The sequence below is a fragment of the Tachypleus tridentatus genome, chromosome 10 (assembly GCF_004210375.1).
Source record: "Tachypleus tridentatus isolate NWPU-2018 chromosome 10, ASM421037v1, whole genome shotgun sequence".
NCBI classification, from domain to species: Eukaryota; Metazoa; Arthropoda; class Merostomata; order Xiphosura; family Limulidae; genus Tachypleus; species Tachypleus tridentatus.
The window spans coordinates 193,201,527-193,219,055 of record NC_134834.1 but is presented as its reverse complement, the minus strand read 5'-3'; the positions used below and the strand labels follow the sequence as shown (position 1 = coordinate 193,219,055).

Genomic DNA, 17,529 nt, shown 5'->3' with positions numbered 1-17,529 from the left:
AGGGTTTCACCTCTATTCTTATCGCGCACCCTCAGTCCTAAAATCTGTAACGAGATTTTACAGCAACGGGACATGAACTCGAACCTTCGGATTCTCAATTTCACAATGCTAACCGCTAGGTCACACATTACCTACTTATTTTCCAATGATGATATCAAGTGTAATAGAAAAAGTTTCTATGTATTTATTACACTTGTTAATTTAAGATTGTTAAACGTTATTCCTAAAAACATCCGTATTTTCTCAGTACGATACGATAACGTCTGTTTCTTTTTCACACGATATTATCCAGGTGGATAACACGTACAGAAAGTTTCCTTTTGTGAGATGGGTACTTTTGACCACGGAGAAGCGTCCTTCGCCACTGTCAGATCTAACTTATTTCAAAACTACACCTTGTCTTCTTGCAGAGTCGCCATCTCTTACCAGGATCTTTCGGATTACAAGGTAAACAAGCAGTTTAGGTTCCATTTGATAGAAATTTCAGCTTCTTAAATGGCATATTTATCATTGTAAATCTACCGTACAGTATTCCAACAACGCTATCTGTTCGAGTCAGGAACATTTCAAAGATTGTACTGTTTCATCAATAAAAATTTTAACTTGAGTACATTACAAAATTTTAGACCCTCGCGAAAATGATCGACTTTCTGTTCATAGGAAAACTTTATTCTAATTGAATCGCGTACTAAACTGTAATAAACTGTCGGTGAAATTTGGGAATATTTTATCTACAGTAATAAGAAATAAAGACATATACATGTATATCTAAGTTTCATTCAATTCCTCGAAACCAGGGATGTCTTGGACACTTTTATCATTTGCGTAAAGTCTGTGTTATGGTTCTTTGTAGTTAGCGCCGGTGTAAGTTTGATAATATGCTCATCTTAACATGTTGACTTAAACTGAAATTGGTGAAAGTAAATGACACATCATTAAATTAGTCTTAGAATTAGTCGCTGTTCTTGTAAGATAACTGGACAAACAGATCATGATCTTCAATACTCAACCAGCAAGACATTTCTACTGAAATACGTGTCTTTATTTTAACAGTACTTCTTTAAATACGGTACTTTTAGAATAATACAAAATAATTATAATTGCAAACACAGACATCTACAAGTCCTTTGTCTTAAGCCTAACATTAGTTAAGCCTTTATTAAGTACGACTTGCATCCAGTAAAATAAACTAATATTGTAACTTGTATTTGTCTTAACTTAATACATTTTACCGCCTTTGATACTATCAGTATTTAAACTTATTCTACGACCTCACGTTAGACCTTTTTAGAAACTTCGATAAACTTTTAATACGTCCTTGCACAAAATGCCAACTAAGATATATTCACATCTGTAGAAATAAAGTGTCAGTGCGTGCACATTTTAGGACGAATACAAAATGAGTATTATTATTGTCGATTGTCTTATAACATAATACGTTCTGCCATACTTCGTCCCTAATAACGAATGAAATGAGACTGGACAGATTCTCTTTGTCATAATCAACCAGCTATGTGTCTGGTTTGTCACATTCCGTCTTAATATACTGATATATAAAGTGGGAACGTAGTGTTCTGGAACTAACAAGTCGATTGGATCTGTATGTCAAGAGTTCTTTCACCTTTTACTCTCAGAATTTGATACGAGAAGTGAGAACTGAGGTCTTATATTTCAGGAGTACTGTCATGTCCCGCTGACACATGGATGTACGAAGCGGAAAGTGATATCAGGTAGATCATGGTGTTTATAATTTCTGTTTCGCTTCATTGAAATATCCGATAGGCCATCAAATTCACCGGTACAAACCCAACCCACTCGTAACTTGTACCAATTCTGAAAAACGTTCAGCTTTAAGAGACAAGTGATTACACATCTGACCTAAACTTACGCAGTTCAGTATAATCTCAGTTAGTTTCTTACCAACACAGAGTTTTTTATTGTGTATTTGGAACGTCCTTATATGCATGCGTAACACAAAAAACAACAACAAATGTTCAGGCACTTTTAGAAAGGTGCCCTCTACCGGATAAACACGGAATTAATTTTTAGAAAAAAACAAGGGAAAGTATTTCGTTGGCAAATCAGGACTGTTTCTGTTTTTGGGAATATAATTACTGGGCAGAATGTATCGAGCCTATATTTAACGTCAATACACCCTCTTATTGAGACCTTTTAAAAGTAAGAAGGAAAAATGTAATGTGTTAAAAGATCGTTAATATTTTTCCAATTATCAATCAAGTTTGTTAAACATGAATGTGGAAGCAGGACATTATCAGCATTTTTCTTGTTTATTTTACTAATTTTCACGTGTGCTTTTTATCATCTCGGTTTTAATTGGTAGTTAGGTCTATGCTCTATTAAATCTAGGAAGGATCCAGAAACGCAGAAAACTACGTAATTGACGGCCCCAACATTCAGATCAACAATTGTCGCGAACGTACACTGATTGGGAGGTGGGTGGCGAAACGGAAAATGCTTCTACCAGCTATGCCAAACGATTTTTTCCGTTTGTCGAAACGTCTACACTTTGTTGGTCGGGAATTGCGTGTCGCAACACTTGAGGTAAAGTAAATTGAAATATCACGTTTAGGCTTAGTAGTTGTTTTTTTCCCAATCAAAATATAGCGTAAAGATGTTGATTAGGCCCAAATCGCTACTTTTGGGTTTCTTCCAATATTTTTTTTAAAATTCGTTAGTCAAGTATGTAAATATTAAGACACGTAAAACTTAAGTTTAGTTCGCTTCGCAGTTTATGAAATATCAGACTAATAACAGTCAATTCAGATTCAAAAAAGTTACATTATTGAATGCTATTGACAATGAGGCCCGGCATGGCCAGGTGGTTTATGAACTCAACTCGTAATCAGAGGGTCGCGGGTTCGAATCTCCGTCGCACCAAACATGCTCGCCCTTTAAGTCGTGAGGACGTTGTAATGTTATGGTCAATCCCACTATTCGTTAGTAAAAGAGTAGTCCAAGAGTTGGCGGTGGGTGGTGATGACTAGCTGCCTTCCTTCTAAGATAACACTGCAAAATTAGGAACGGCTAGCGCAGATAGCCCTCTTGCAGCTTTGAGCGAAATTCAAAACAAAAAACAAAACTGTTGACAATAAATCGAAAAAAACGTAGAAAAGGAAGAAACATGTCTACTACAATAACACTTAGAGTGATCGTGGTTTTATGCAAATACTTTTCATTTAAAAATCTGAATGTACAAGGTTTTGTTTTTGATAGATCCTAATAATAAATCGAAAAACTACATTCTGTAAAGTGGTAGAAATTTCTAGAACAAATTGTGTCAAGTAAATCATCCGCATTTCATTATCCTTATAATACGTTGTTTGAAGTGGTAGGTATGACACGAATCTTAAATTTTGTTGATTCATTATTTCATTTACGGAATATTAAGTTTGAAACGTGTATTTTGCTCTCTTGTGGCACAGCGGCATGTCTGCTGACTTATATTGCAAGAAACCAAGTTTCGATTGTTTTTAATTTCGCACAAAGCTACACGAGGGCTATCTGCGCTAGCCGTCCCTAATTTTGCAGTGTGAGACTAGAGGGAAGGCAGCTAGTCATTACCACCCACCGCCAACTCTTGGGTTACTCTTTTACCAACGAATAGTGGGATTGACCGTCACATTATAACGCCCCCACGGCTGAAAGAGCGAGCATGTTTGGAGGTATAGGGATTCGAACCCGCGACCCTCAGATTACGAGTCAAGTACCTTAACCGCATGGCCATGTCGGACCCCAGGTTTCGATACAAAGGATTCCTAAGCAATTATGCCTCAATTTGTAAAGAAATTCGAAACATTTTTATTTGTTTGGACTTTCCATTATATTTATTCTACGATAATAATAAAATCATTACGTTTCATTCTACCATCCCCTTTGGGTGGTTCAGCGGGAGGGCGAGAAGGCTTTTTTATGAAAGCGGGTTTCCACACTCAGGAAGGGCACAATACATAACTCATTCCGTAGATATAGGCTTAACAAATAATTTAAAATATCTTTTGGTTTGAATACTTCACTTGATATAAAAAAAGACAACGTGCGATTACAAAGCAAATTAGTAGTTAATGCATATACTTATACATACATATATTTATTTAGAACTTTCCGTTCTTTCTTCGCGAAATTAACCCTGATGGCCAGCTGGTTGGAAAAGATGGAATCGATTTTAGAATACTTCAGTCATTGGCTCAAAAATACAAGTTTAGGTAAGTTTAACGTTCACAGCCCTCCCCTTTATCTTTAGTGTATTTCTATTTGCATAAATCGCTTAAATTTTGAAAGTACAGAAACTGCAAACAGAAGCAAACATGTAAGGTTTTATTTAATAGTCATTGGTGAACGTCCAGTTCCTCTCACATATATAACATTATCTGACCGTTACGGGGCCAGGTATGGCCAGGTGTTTAAGGCACTCGATTCGTAATCCTAGGGTCGCGGGTTCGAATCCCCGTCTCACCAAACATGCTCGCTCTTTCAGCCGTGGATGCGCTATAATGTAACGGTCAATCCCACTATTCGTTGGTAAAAGAATAGCCCAAGAGTTGGCGGTGGGTGGTGATGACTAGCTGCCTTTCCTCTAGTCTTACACTGCAAAATTAGGGGCGGCTAGCGGAGATAGCCCTCTAGTGGCTTTGCACGAAATTCAAAACAAAACACAATCAACCTCTCACGTGTATTACATTACATTATCTCAGCGTTACGGCACTTGCTCGAGTATGTATTAACTCTCAAAATACGCTACTCTCCGAATACAACTAACTGTACAGAGCTTACGTGAGGATATTTGTATCAAATGTCAGTAAAATTCCATCCTGCTGGTTTGAAAAAAAACAACAACAAATATTTCGGACTAAATTACAATAAAAAATAAACAAGATATATAGAGTGCCAATGTAGATATTAGGCAAAAACGTCAGCAAAAAATGCGGCAATATTACACATCGTAGCCAATTTCTTTATGAACCAACAATATATATACATATATATATATGTTATATATCTTTGAAGAGTCATGAATACATGAGTTATATTTATGATACAGTAAGCGGTTACATTTACATTCGAATTCTTTCATTTTATTCTACCAGGGGGTCCTATCTAGCACATTTAAATTGTCCAGTAATTAGAAAGGAACCAGTTGAATCTAAGGTTCCTGCAAATGTATAGTTTATTTTCTATAACACACCTTTACATTGGTATTTCCCGAACCTTACCCCGCCTCCAGGGCGTTACCAAACAAATACCACTAATAGCGGTGTTCATATCAAACTGCCACACAAACTCGCGAAAAGAAGACAGTAGTTAATAAAATGGTTGGAGATTGTATTTTTCACATGAACATCTTATTAAAATTATTATCCTAAAGCTTTATTGTAATTATCTGTGTTGCTTAGAAAGATATAGAAAAATAATAATTAGGTGACTCGTCAATGTGTTTCACTTCACATCTTTTGGAAAGCAATAATGTAAATCTTTGTTTTCGTTTTATAAAATAATTTCAGGTTTTCTCCTCAGTTGAGCAATAATGTACGTGTAAAGTGCTAACCATATACAAATTACACACACAAACTGTATGATTTCTTATTTATTACATGCTTCCCAGCGACAACATGAAAAACAATATCTATAATTTTGTCAGTGGCATTATCGAAACGTATATATATATATTTGTCGACGTCACTAAATAAAGTCAATTACATACTGAAAAATTTGGCATGCAGTGCAGTCATACCCCCCCGGCACAGCGGATTTGCAACCATAGAAACCAGGTTTCGATACCCGCGGAGAACAGATAGCCCATTGTGTAGCTTTTCACTTAACTACAAACAAACAAACAATCTCCATTACATAATTGTTTGTTTGTTTTTTTTTAATTTCGCGCAAAGCTACTCAAGGGCTATTTGCGCTAGCCGTCCCTAATTTAGCAGTTTAAGACTAGAGGGAAAACAGCTGGTCATTACCACCCACTGCCAACTCTTGGGCTACTCTTTTATCAACGAATAGTGGGGTTGACCGTAACATTATAACGCCCCCACGGCTGAAAAAGCGAGCGTGTTTGGCGCGACGGGGATTCGAACCCGCCCCTCAGATTACGAGTCGAGTGCCTTGACCACCTGGCCATGCCGGAGCCCAATACATACTGAATTAAACACCTTTTATGTATAAAATCTTTCCGTCGTCAAGTATTTACAATCATTGAATTCAAATCAAGTTAATATAAACATTATCAGATATTTCATGAAAAACAGTTGAATCTAATTTGTTAAACATAAGTTTAAAGTGTTGTTGTTTTAGAAATATTGAACTTAGATATTTTTTAAACTTATTTTGATGTACCTGGACCAGTTCTAAATAAAGTGGCACTAAAACATTATTCACGTGTTTCTAAGAAAACAGAATTCAAATGTTTTTGTTTGCTTCTAGTGATTTCTTTTAACTGTTGAAATTCGAACTGTCAAACGGAGACCAATCGACAAAGAGATTTGGCGCTTTTCGATGAAACAATAAAACAAGGCGTAATGATATTTAGTTCCTGCTCAAAGGTTTTTTAGAGTAAAATAAAAATAAATACTTCATATGGCTTTGGATATTTCATTAGTAAAAGTCACGCGAAACGCGTTTAACTATGTATAACGTCCTTCTTATTTTTTGATGTTTTATGTCAGTGCGATATTGGACACTATTGGTTAAAGCCAAACGAGTCAGTGCGTTTAAATTGTTATATTGTTAAACATACAGGTCTGCTGAATTAATCAAGTTAACGAACAGGCTGCGTTTTAGGTCTGTTCCGTGTAAGTAGCTAGCGGTGATCAGAAATTTATAACAGTTTGAGTATGAATACAGCTGAATGATAAAATGCTGTGCTACATTAATATGTTTTCTGTACTTAGATTTCGTATCACGACGCCGAGTGACAAGTCGTGGGGTGTGAAAGGCCCAAAAGGAGAGTGGTCTGGAATGCTTGGAATGGTTCAAAAACAGGTAAAGCAGACCCAACGCTCTATATTACAAAGCTGAAATTTTTCTGTTTAGAGCCTGCATCTGCTTAAGTCTTTTCTCACGAAAAAATGAATTGAGGAACGTAAAATTTGCGTTTTTAAAACCAAGTCTGAAACATAAGTCTATATTAATACCGAACATATATATATATATCAGTATTCGCATAAATGTGTAATTAATTAAATAATCTTAAAATGATTTTTCTTTTATATTACCTGGCATATTTAATTAATTACCTGCTGTGTATTTAACACGCTTGTAGTTGTAACAAACTGTGATAAAAATATATGGTGGTTCTTTAAGCACTTTATAAACAAAGGGAAAATTTTGATAATTAATTAGTGTGAAACACGGCACTATTCGATATATTTTCTCACTATGCTTTCCGTAAATGATAATATAATCCAAATAAAGAAAAAGATAGATGACATTAACAAGCTATTTTTAAACATATGGTTCGCTCAAAAAAACAAAATACTGACCCAGAGTGCGTATTCTGATGCTAACTTGTCAGGTCATGTACTTTCGGTTACGCTTTGATTTTGGTTTTTTTACAGGAAGCAGATTTTGCCTTGACCAACATTGGTATGACTTACGAACGCGAAGAGGTCGTAGACTTCACTTATCCTTACATGATTGGTTCGATGAGTTTCGTCACGCACGCACCTCGTGAAAAATCTCGAGCTTTGGCTATCGTCAAACCTTTCAGTGTGCAGGTAAAGATTCCAGTATTGCTAACTGCTATAATCAAAGAAAGTTTATAAAATAAATATGTGTGTTTCGTAAGCTCACATAAGGGGTACCTGCTTCAGGCGCTCGTAACTTTACACTGATAAACAGGAGAGAAGACAGCAAGTCAATAGTTCACATTAGGGGTACCTGCTTCAGCCGCTCGTAACTTTACACTGATAAACAGAAGAGAAGACAGCTAGTCAATAGTTCACATAAGGGGTACCTGCTTCAGCCGCTCGTAACTTTACACTGATAAACAGGAGAGAAGACAGCTAGTCAATAGTATCTTCCAACAACTCATGGAACAGTAGAATTTGACCACCATATGGTTCCTTGACCGCTAATCTTATAAAACACGGGCCCGGCACGTCCACGTGGTCAAGACACTCGAATCGTAATCCGATGGTCACGGGTTCGATTCCCCATTGCAGCAAACATGCACGCCCTTTCAGCCGTGGGGGCGTTATAATATGATGTTCAATCCTACTATTCATTGGTAAAAGAGTAGCCTATGAGTTGGTGGTGGGTGGTGTGACTAGCTGCCTTCTCTCTAGTCTTACACTGCTAAATTAGGGACGGCTAGCGCAGATAGCCCTCCTGTAGCTTTGCGCGAAAATTCAAACCAAATCAAACTTATAAAACACACATTGACCCAAAGTGCGGAGCAAATTATGCGGCAATGGAACGCGAACCGTGAACCCTTAGATGCAACATTTTATGTTGGCATGGAAAACTATCAACTTCAACAGAATGAAGATAGTATTTGTAAATATACAATAAAAATGTAGTCGTTAAATTATTATTTATAATTCTCTTCTCACCAATCTTTCTCTCCAATGAATAAACATACCCAGGACATTAGCATCATTAGCTTCATTAGCATCCTCTATCTTAAGCCTTTTTTCACACACCCAGTAAAGTAGAGCACTACATAGGATATCTGAAAGAAGTCCATCTACAACCAGATAGAGTTTATTTTACTGAGCCAGTTATGGATTCAATACACCAAAATTCGGGGCTCGATTCCCCATGATATACATGTCATGTGTTATCAGCTTTGTGCTAAAACAACAACTCCTTTCTAAAAGTACACCTTATTTTCTTATTCATTTATTTTTGTCTTCAATACAAGTATTAAGATAGATGGATTACTGATCCATTTCGTATTTCTAGCTGTGGATCGCTATTTTGATATCAGTTGTAGCTACCTCGGTGGTTACTGTCCTCTTGGCACGAAATTCATTTAGACCTGAAAGAAACAACTGGACTCTTGGAGAAGCCACATGGTATTTCTTTGGAGCTCTTACACTACAAGGTGGGTGAATGAGCACACATCTCTAGTCAGTAATTACTTAGGTTTAATACCAGCAGAGTCCATTTTTAATAAGTTCAAGTCCAGTTGAAATACAGAAGAAACTAGCCGAGTTATACACTCATGTATGTATGTATACATATATATATATATATATATATATATATATATATGTGTGTGTGTGTTGAAAATATACATTCTAAATGTAGTGACGAACGTTTCAGTAATAGAAGTTGTGTGAAATTAAACAGGCAACGGTTGATATGGTAGCTTACTAACGGACGTTTCGATACTAGAAGTTGTACGGAACCAGACTGACAATGGTTGATATGGTAGCTTACTAACGGACGTTTCGATACTATAAATTGTACGGAACCAGACTGACAATGGTTGATATGGTAGCTTACTAACGGACGTTTCGATACTAGAAATTGTACGGAACCAGACTGACAATGGTTGATATAGTAACTGACTAATCGACGTTTCAATAATACAAGTTGTGTGAAACTAAATTCACAATGGTTGATATAGCAACTGACTAATGGACGTTTCAATAATAGAAGTTGTGTGAAACTAAATTCACAATGGTTGATATGGTAACTGACTAATGGACGTTTCAATAATAGAAGTTGTGTGAAACTAAATTCACAATGGTTGATATTGTACTTTACTAACGGACATTTCTGTAAAGAAGTTGTGTGAAACTAGACAGACAACAGTTGATATTAATAATTTGACGGACACGGTTTATAATAGACCGAGACGGCGCAGTACTTATTGTGTAACATGCACAACTTGTAACCGCCCAGTCCTATCATTGGTTTCGTTTATTCGTTTGGACAAGACACTTTAGTCATCATTTTGACTGTTAGGCTTTTAAGCTTCAGATATTACAGCTAATTATACAATATTTCGTTCTAGGTTTATCGGGTGAATTCTACATTAATTCAACAAACAAACCAGATCTTAACGATAAAGTAGTGAGAAACTTTTTATGGAGAAACTAACACTTCGAATCAATACAAAACATTGTATTTATTAATTCAAATTGACAAAGTGATTTCTATAGAGTTCAATTACCTAAATTGCGAGTAAAAGTTCAGTAACTAATTGTTTAATCCAGGATTCATCTGAAGGATTAGAATAGTCTCCTTCATTTATAACATAGTCTCATTATCCGGGTGAAAACTCTTCTAATTCATCAGATGAAGCCTGGATTAAACAATCAGATATTGAACTTTTACTCGCAGTTTAGATACCTGAACTGTACAATGTGTTTGCATATTGTTCACTGCCTAAGCAACAATATATATATGTGGAATCTCAACATTAACTATTGTGACTTATTGCAATATTTATGTTCATAATTTTGTGTGGTTCGTATGTTATTAATGACCTTCTGTTCCATAAAATCACAGACTCAAACACACTTCGGAATTCATATATATATATATAAATCATTAAGGAAAGTTTATTAAAACTAACTGATCGGCAACTGCCACGTTATGTTTGTAAGAAATAAGTTTAACTTATTTATATTTCTAATACTTTTTTTACTGTATCCCGCTGGTACAGCGGTAAGTCTTCGGATTTACAACGCCAAAATCAGGGGTTCTATTCCCCTCGGCGGACTCAGCAGATAGCTAGCTGTGGCTTTACTATAAGAAAACACACACACACACTTTTGTTATTTTCCTTCGTTTAACATATTCTTGTTCAGGTGGCGAAAGACTTCCTCTCAGAACTTCAACACGACTTATCGTCGCTTGTTATTGGTTGTTCGCTATCATCATCGTGGCAGGATTCAGTGGGAGTTTGACGTCCTTCATGAATGTTCCAGAGAAGGAACTACCGATAAACACCATATCAGAGTTGGCCCATCGAGTTCAGAACAAGCAGTTGAAAGTGGGAACCTTACGTGGAACTCTGCCTTACGCAAATTTTATGGTAAGATGTCGCTTTTGTAGATTCTAACTGGTACTGCTAAGTTTCGCGGGTAAACAAGCGGCACTGCCGTTCGAAACAAGCTCGATAAAAGCAATACTGACTTTCAAAACTGATTTTTTTTTTTATCGCTTACCCTCAAAATGGAGGTTTGAGCGATTTATCATAATTGGAATAGAAGATAGTAAGGATGGCACTTGCATTATATTTTTCATAATAGCACAGGCTCGTACAATGTTAACAGAGAAAAATAGGACATTCTTTGATAGATTGTTTAGGCAGAGTATTCATGAGGAAACTTTGTAGAATGGACGGTATCTGCCTGTTGTGAAGACAGAAATGTTGCCGTCCAGTCTGCAAAGATTCATCAAAAATAGGACAAATTAAACTCAGTTTGGATTCAATAGTTATTTATTGTTATATGTTAATTTTTGTTATTTCATGTAAGGATGATATAAATGCCATCCTTACTATTTTGTTTACATTATTCTTGGATGGTTGATATCAGCCATCCCTACATTTACTTTTTTTAAACGTTTTTTTTTAGTTGGTTTTTTAATGCAATATTTCAATAGACAGATAGGTTGTACTTATAAACAAGTCCTAAATACAATGAGGTTCCAACTGCAATATTTATTGTTTATTATTGGTTGATACTTTTTGTTTCGTCCTGTATTTAAGGTTTTTGAAGAACACCAAAGTTCTGCAAAACAACCTTATTTCCAGGGGTAATGATAACAATTTACACTAGAATTGTGTTGTTTTTTTAAATTGCTACTAGTTATTAATAATACTTATAGAAGCGGATACTCAGTGAAACCGGTCGATACCATTGTTTTAATTGTTGAATTATCATGCAAGGAAATATAAGAAGAGGGAAGAAGAACAAGGAATTCAAACACATTGTTAGAACTTGTGACTCAGTCATTACAAAGATGTTGTTATAAAAGGAGCTATCGTATAGCATTGTAAAGTTCTGGTGACCTATTGATGAGATATTTAAGTATCATTTCGATGAACAATTCGAGCCACCCCTATATAGAAAGTGCAACAGCCTGCCTGATAAAGAGGCTGATAAAGTCCAGAGTAATTGAGGAAGCAGGTGGATGTTACACGTTTTCTTGTCCACAGTAATTGAGTGACTAAAGCTACTCCCTCAGATACGTTATTGTTAGCCCTGAAAGATGAGTAATTAATCTTAGAATTACTCAGCTGTTTTATTAACACTTACAACCAATGATATTCACATAATGCGTCTTGTTGACCACTTTGTTTTTTCAAACAAGTGTAAGAAGAGTTACAAGACACTAGATGAAATTTTATTATTTCTACAAACTTCTCAGCGAGTAAGTCTGCAGGCGTTTAACGCTGAAACCTGACATTTGAAACCCATATTGCGCACAACACAGATAGCCCTTTGTGCAGCTTTAAGGTTAACAACCGACAAAGAAAGCAGAAAATAGCAGATGTAAACAGTATATTCTGGGATTAACTTACTTGTCAATGGTATATTACCGGGTACGAGACGAATAAACAAACAATTGAAAAAAGACATAGTGAAATCATTAATAAAATATATAGGAACTCCTTGTATAAATTAATTTATTAATTATAATTTATAATTTTGATGGTGCGTTTGGTAAAAGTTTCTGTGACTCGTGATATTAGGGAGACAGTAAAGCTCAAAGTACGGGAGTAATTTGATGGATAGTTTATAATGATATAAATTGTTTAAAAATCTCTGTTAAATATAAATAAGAAAACGTGTTTCCTGAAATCCCAAATAGGTAATACAAGTTATTTTGATAAATGGTTTTTGGTTTGGTTTGAATTTTCGCGCAAAGCTACACGAGGGCTATCTGCGCTGGCCGTCACTAATTTAGCAGTGTAAGACTAGAGGGAAGACAGCTGGTCACCACCAGCAACTCTTAGGCTACTCTTTTACCAACAAATAGTGAGATTGACCGTCACATTATAACGCCTCCACGGCTTAAAGGGCGAGTGTATTTGGTGTGAGGGGGATTCGAACCCGTGACCCTCGGATTACGAGTCAAATACCTGAACCACCTGGCCATGCCTGGCCGTCACTTACTGTCCATCAGGATCTCACTTAATCAACATACACTAACTAGTGAAAATTCGGCCATGAAGAGCAAGAGACTGGGTATAACGTAAGTAAAGTAGTATGTGATCTTTAATAATAAATAAATAAAAAGTCTACCAAAGTTTACGAGTCCGCTTTACAACTAGATAGAACTTCTCTTTTATTGTTAAAAATCTTACCAGGAACAAAACTGAACGAAATCTCTAATCACTAGATAGGTGATAGGTGGGTACGTTACCTACGTCACTGTGGGCCGTCTTAAAAGCAAAACAAAGAGCACATATGACCTCTAGGTATCACGTTACCCATCAATGGTTAGGACCGCTGACAACAGTGTATCCAAAGTGTGTATACTACAGCAATCTTTTTAACGATAAAAACTTTTGAAGTCCTCGGTGAACAAAATGTATATCCGTCTAAACTACAAATGGAAAAAAAAAATGCTATATTTCGTATGCTTACATTCTACACGTACAAATCTTATATTTCTTGAACTGTTTAATTTAGACGCGTTCCTTGGCTTATAAGTTGTTTAAACGCAAATGAAGATCCACAAAGATAAAACTCAGCAAAGGGAATAAAGGTTGTTTATTAATGCTACAAACCAGGATTGTTTGCTGTCGTCAGTGTTTTGTTGTTTTTTTCAGAGTGCTACAGAAGGTCACATGTACGTAATTGGCAAGGACATGAGGAAAGATGAAGAAGAGACTGTAGTGAGTGACCTCAACATTGGAGCGTACAGGGTCATGGAAGAGAAATATGCTTTTGTCTTTCCCAAGCTCTTTATGGAAGGCGTACTGGTTAACCATGGGTTTCAAGAGTATCACTTTGGCAAAGAGAATTTTTACAACATCCTGTTTTCTATCGTTATGCCTAAGGGATCACCACTGAAGGAAGCATTTGCTAAAGTGTAAGAACAGGGTATTCAAGCTACAATATGAACACTTTTAAATAAAAATGGATTTCTTTTATTTAATTATTAAAGTATTATGTGAGTTAAACATCACGCCTTTCGTTGTTTTGTTAAGTACAAAAGTTTCACAACTGCCTATCTATCGTGTGCCCATCGCAAGAATCAAGCCGCAAACCCTGAATTATAACATTATAAGCCCTCACTTCTTAAGCATGAAAGTTATAACATAAACTATCTAGCTTTGCTAATAAGACAACACACACACACACATGTATAAACTATCTAGCTTTGCTATAAGACAACACACACATGTATAAACTATCCAGCTTTGCTATAAGACAACACACACACACAAACTATCCAGCTTTGTATAATATATTGTATAATATATTGTACCCACTGAAGAAAATAAAACCGGAATTTTAATATTATAAGTCTTCAACTTTGTTGCTGAGCTACTGGAGAACTAATGTATTCATTTTCTTGAAACTTTTAGAACTTAATTTTTATGTTATGAGTTTCGTATCTACTCCAAGAATGATGAGTAGAATTCCCAGAAGTAGTCATGTCACCTGCGTTGTAGGTAATCTTAAGTCGATTGAACTTTCCAGTCCAAAGTCATTCCCTGAGTCATGCCAGTGACCAATTCACTGGACACTGCAATGTTTTTATTCAAGATGGATCTTCTGTTGTTCAGTCTGAGTCCCCAAAGAGCGATTTGAGAGTCATGACGTTGCAACTCTGCTTTGACCACGACAGCTGCCAGATGACACGACCCATAACAGTAGTGTCAGGTCAGTCGTCACAAAATATAATTTATAGGGACACTCTTGTGGAACCTCATCGCTAAGAGTGGAGTTAAATTCCACGAATTAGATTTCAGATCTTGTAAACACAATGTGCAACTTAAATATAGCAAAGGTAAGATCCACCGGATCCTTTCGGTAATCTTAAACCATTTGTTTCACGATATAAAAAAATTGCGTTCCCTATGGGCTGTATCTGTTTACTTACTGGTAGGCTGTATATCATCTGACATGATAATAAATACTTTAACAAAGTGCATATCTGTATAACCTACACTCATTTGCTTGACTAAGCGACACGTCGAGATAATCCATTGATGATAATTTCAAACATTAATGACCCATTTGCTTAAGGATATCAGCTTTATCCGTTTTATCACACAACGGCATGACAGACTCAGCACAGAATACCTACAAATTATATGTTTCATTTCAAGAGTTACATAAGTGGTATTTTATGACGATGTTTCAGAACGCAACCAAATGGATTGTTGTTTGATGAATCTTTTATACTAACAGAAAGGGATCAGATCAAAAATAACGATTCAGAAAATTATTAATTATAAAACCGAGTCAAACGTAAAGAACATAGGATCCAAAGATATAAAGTGAACGGTACAGTGTTTATTACGTTGATTATTTAATTAAATCGAGTTAATACTACCAGCCGATTACTCGTGGCGCCAGTGCATCAGATCCACATGTGACGTATTCATGGCGTCGTGTGTGTGTGTGTGTGTTTCTTATTGCAAAGCCACATCGGGCTATCTGCTCAGCCCACCGAGTGGAATCGAACCCCTGATTTTAGCGTTTGTAAATTCGGAGACATACCGCTGTACTAGCGGGTGGCACGTCATATCTGCACCCTGTGTATTTGTAAACAAATAGCACTCTTTGAGAACATTTTCTCAAAATTCCTCAATTTCTGGCCTCAAATGACAGTTTTGCGCTTGAATACGGATAATACAGAACTGTTTCTGACGCTATTCAGCGCTTTATAACTTCATAAACGTCGAATCTGCGTGTGAACTCTTCACCTTCGTTTTGCTTCACCATGCGCAGCAAATTCAGCTGCTCATTTTTTCTATACAATTGAATGGATAAAAATAAAGTTCTCCGTTGCGGGAAACGGACACAAAACGGGTAAATCGTGACCCCTATTGCAAATTTACATGCACATAGGATAGAGATTTCATGAAGTTGGGGGTTCCACATCGCGTAATAAAAGGTTTTTTCCAGTATCATTCAAGCAAGAATTTCATATTTATATGATGATGATATTGGTAGACTTTGTGCTGCAAAACCCTTTTTTTGTATTGTGTTTTTCGTTATTTCTAAGTCATTGTGTTTGTAACTGGAACGAGGCTTGGAACGTAAAATTAATGCACACATTCCTTTACAGGCTAATTCGACTGAGCGAAATGGGCTTGACTAACAAATGGAAACAGGACATTATGGATTACCGGAAATTGAAAAAGGCATTTGGGGAGCAAGGTAACTTCACCGCAAGGAGTACGGGAGGTGCACAACCGTTGAGTCTCGAAGATTTACTGGGATCTTTCATTCTCTTATCCGTCGGGCACACGTTAGCCATATTAGTACTCCTGTTGGAACGGGCTTCATTTTGGTACAACATGAAACTCAACAAGAAAAATACTCGGGAGTAACCGACCTGTGAAGTCGAGATAGGATTTTATAAAACAAAGTAGGAAATACATAGTGTCCGAAAGTTATGTGCCGTATTACGTACTTAGCTTACGACGAGACAGTAGCGGTTACGAACTTACAGTTTGCTGTGGACTGAAGGACACGTGTCTATGGTTCCCCCCCCCCCCCCCCCCACACACACACACGTCATATCCGATTAAGACATTTCTACATGTACTCCGTTTGTGGCCCTCGAGACGTCGAGTCTGTTTTTTAAATTTCGCTCAAAGCTACACGAGGGTTATCTGCGCTAACCGTCCCTAATTTAGAAGTGTAAGATTAGAGGGAAGGCAGCTAGTCATCACCACCCACCGTCAACTCTTGGGCTAACCTCTTACCAACGAATAGTGGGATTGGCCGTCACATTTTATAACGCCCCCACGGCTGAAAGGGCGAGCATGTTTGGTGTGACCGGGATTCGAACCCGCGACCCTCGAATTACGAGTCGAACGCCTTAACACGCTTGGCCATGCCGGGCCTGTGTTTCGTTGTTGTATAATGATATATTCTTTGCGCTGCAATAAGCAATTCCATTTTTTCTTGCCATGCGACGCCTGATGTCGCCATATTTATTAATTATTGATGTGATGACCATGCAAGTATTATATGTGATTACACTTAAAAAACGTACATACACGTGCCCTTCATTCACCACAAACCATAAGTTGGTCAATGTTCCTGTATTGTCGTGATTTAGGCTTTTAATACACCACTTATCTTTTGGACATCGTCCTTTAATTAGGTTAACTCCGGGTTAGCTAGCTAACAGTAGAAGTATTTATTAGGCTAGGTTGTGCCAAAACTGGTACTTCCAACACAACAAATTACTGCACATTATTTTCATCCAATGATTGTTTCAGTATAGGGTTACATTATTAAAGACTACACAATCTCTCACGACAGTAAACAATTAACCTGTGACAAGGTGTTAAAGTTTTACCACAGCTGGTTAACTTAGCTGAACCAAATCGTAAATACGAATGAAAATGTTCCG

At 36.7% G+C, this 17,529-nt stretch overlaps 1 protein-coding gene across 1 annotated transcript; it reads left to right on the top strand.

Annotated features, from left to right (window-relative positions):
* The first annotated feature begins 327 nt into the window (after positions 1-327).
* Positions 328-17,140, top strand: LOC143228611 (glutamate receptor U1-like). Its single transcript, XM_076459837.1, has 9 exons — positions 328-447; positions 2,368-2,562; positions 4,117-4,223; positions 6,909-6,999; positions 7,575-7,733; positions 8,923-9,064; positions 10,782-11,008; positions 13,757-14,019; positions 16,231-17,140. The coding sequence occupies exons 1-9, from the start codon at positions 328-330 to the stop codon at positions 16,493-16,495; spliced, it is 1,569 nt and encodes a 522-aa protein (XP_076315952.1). The 3' UTR covers positions 16,496-17,140.
* Positions 17,141-17,529: the final 389 nt, after the last annotated feature.

Coding starts and splice junctions, on each gene's coding strand:
- LOC143228611 (XM_076459837.1), top strand. CDS start 328: ATGGGTACTTTTGACCACGGAGAAGCGTCCTTCGCCACTGTCAGATCT. Junction 448..2,367: donor AGGATCTTTCGGATTACAAG/GTAAACAAGCAG, acceptor TATTAAATCTAG/GAAGGATCCAGAAACGCAGA. Junction 9,065..10,781: donor TGGAGCTCTTACACTACAAG/GTGGGTGAATGA, acceptor ATTCTTGTTCAG/GTGGCGAAAGACTTCCTCTC.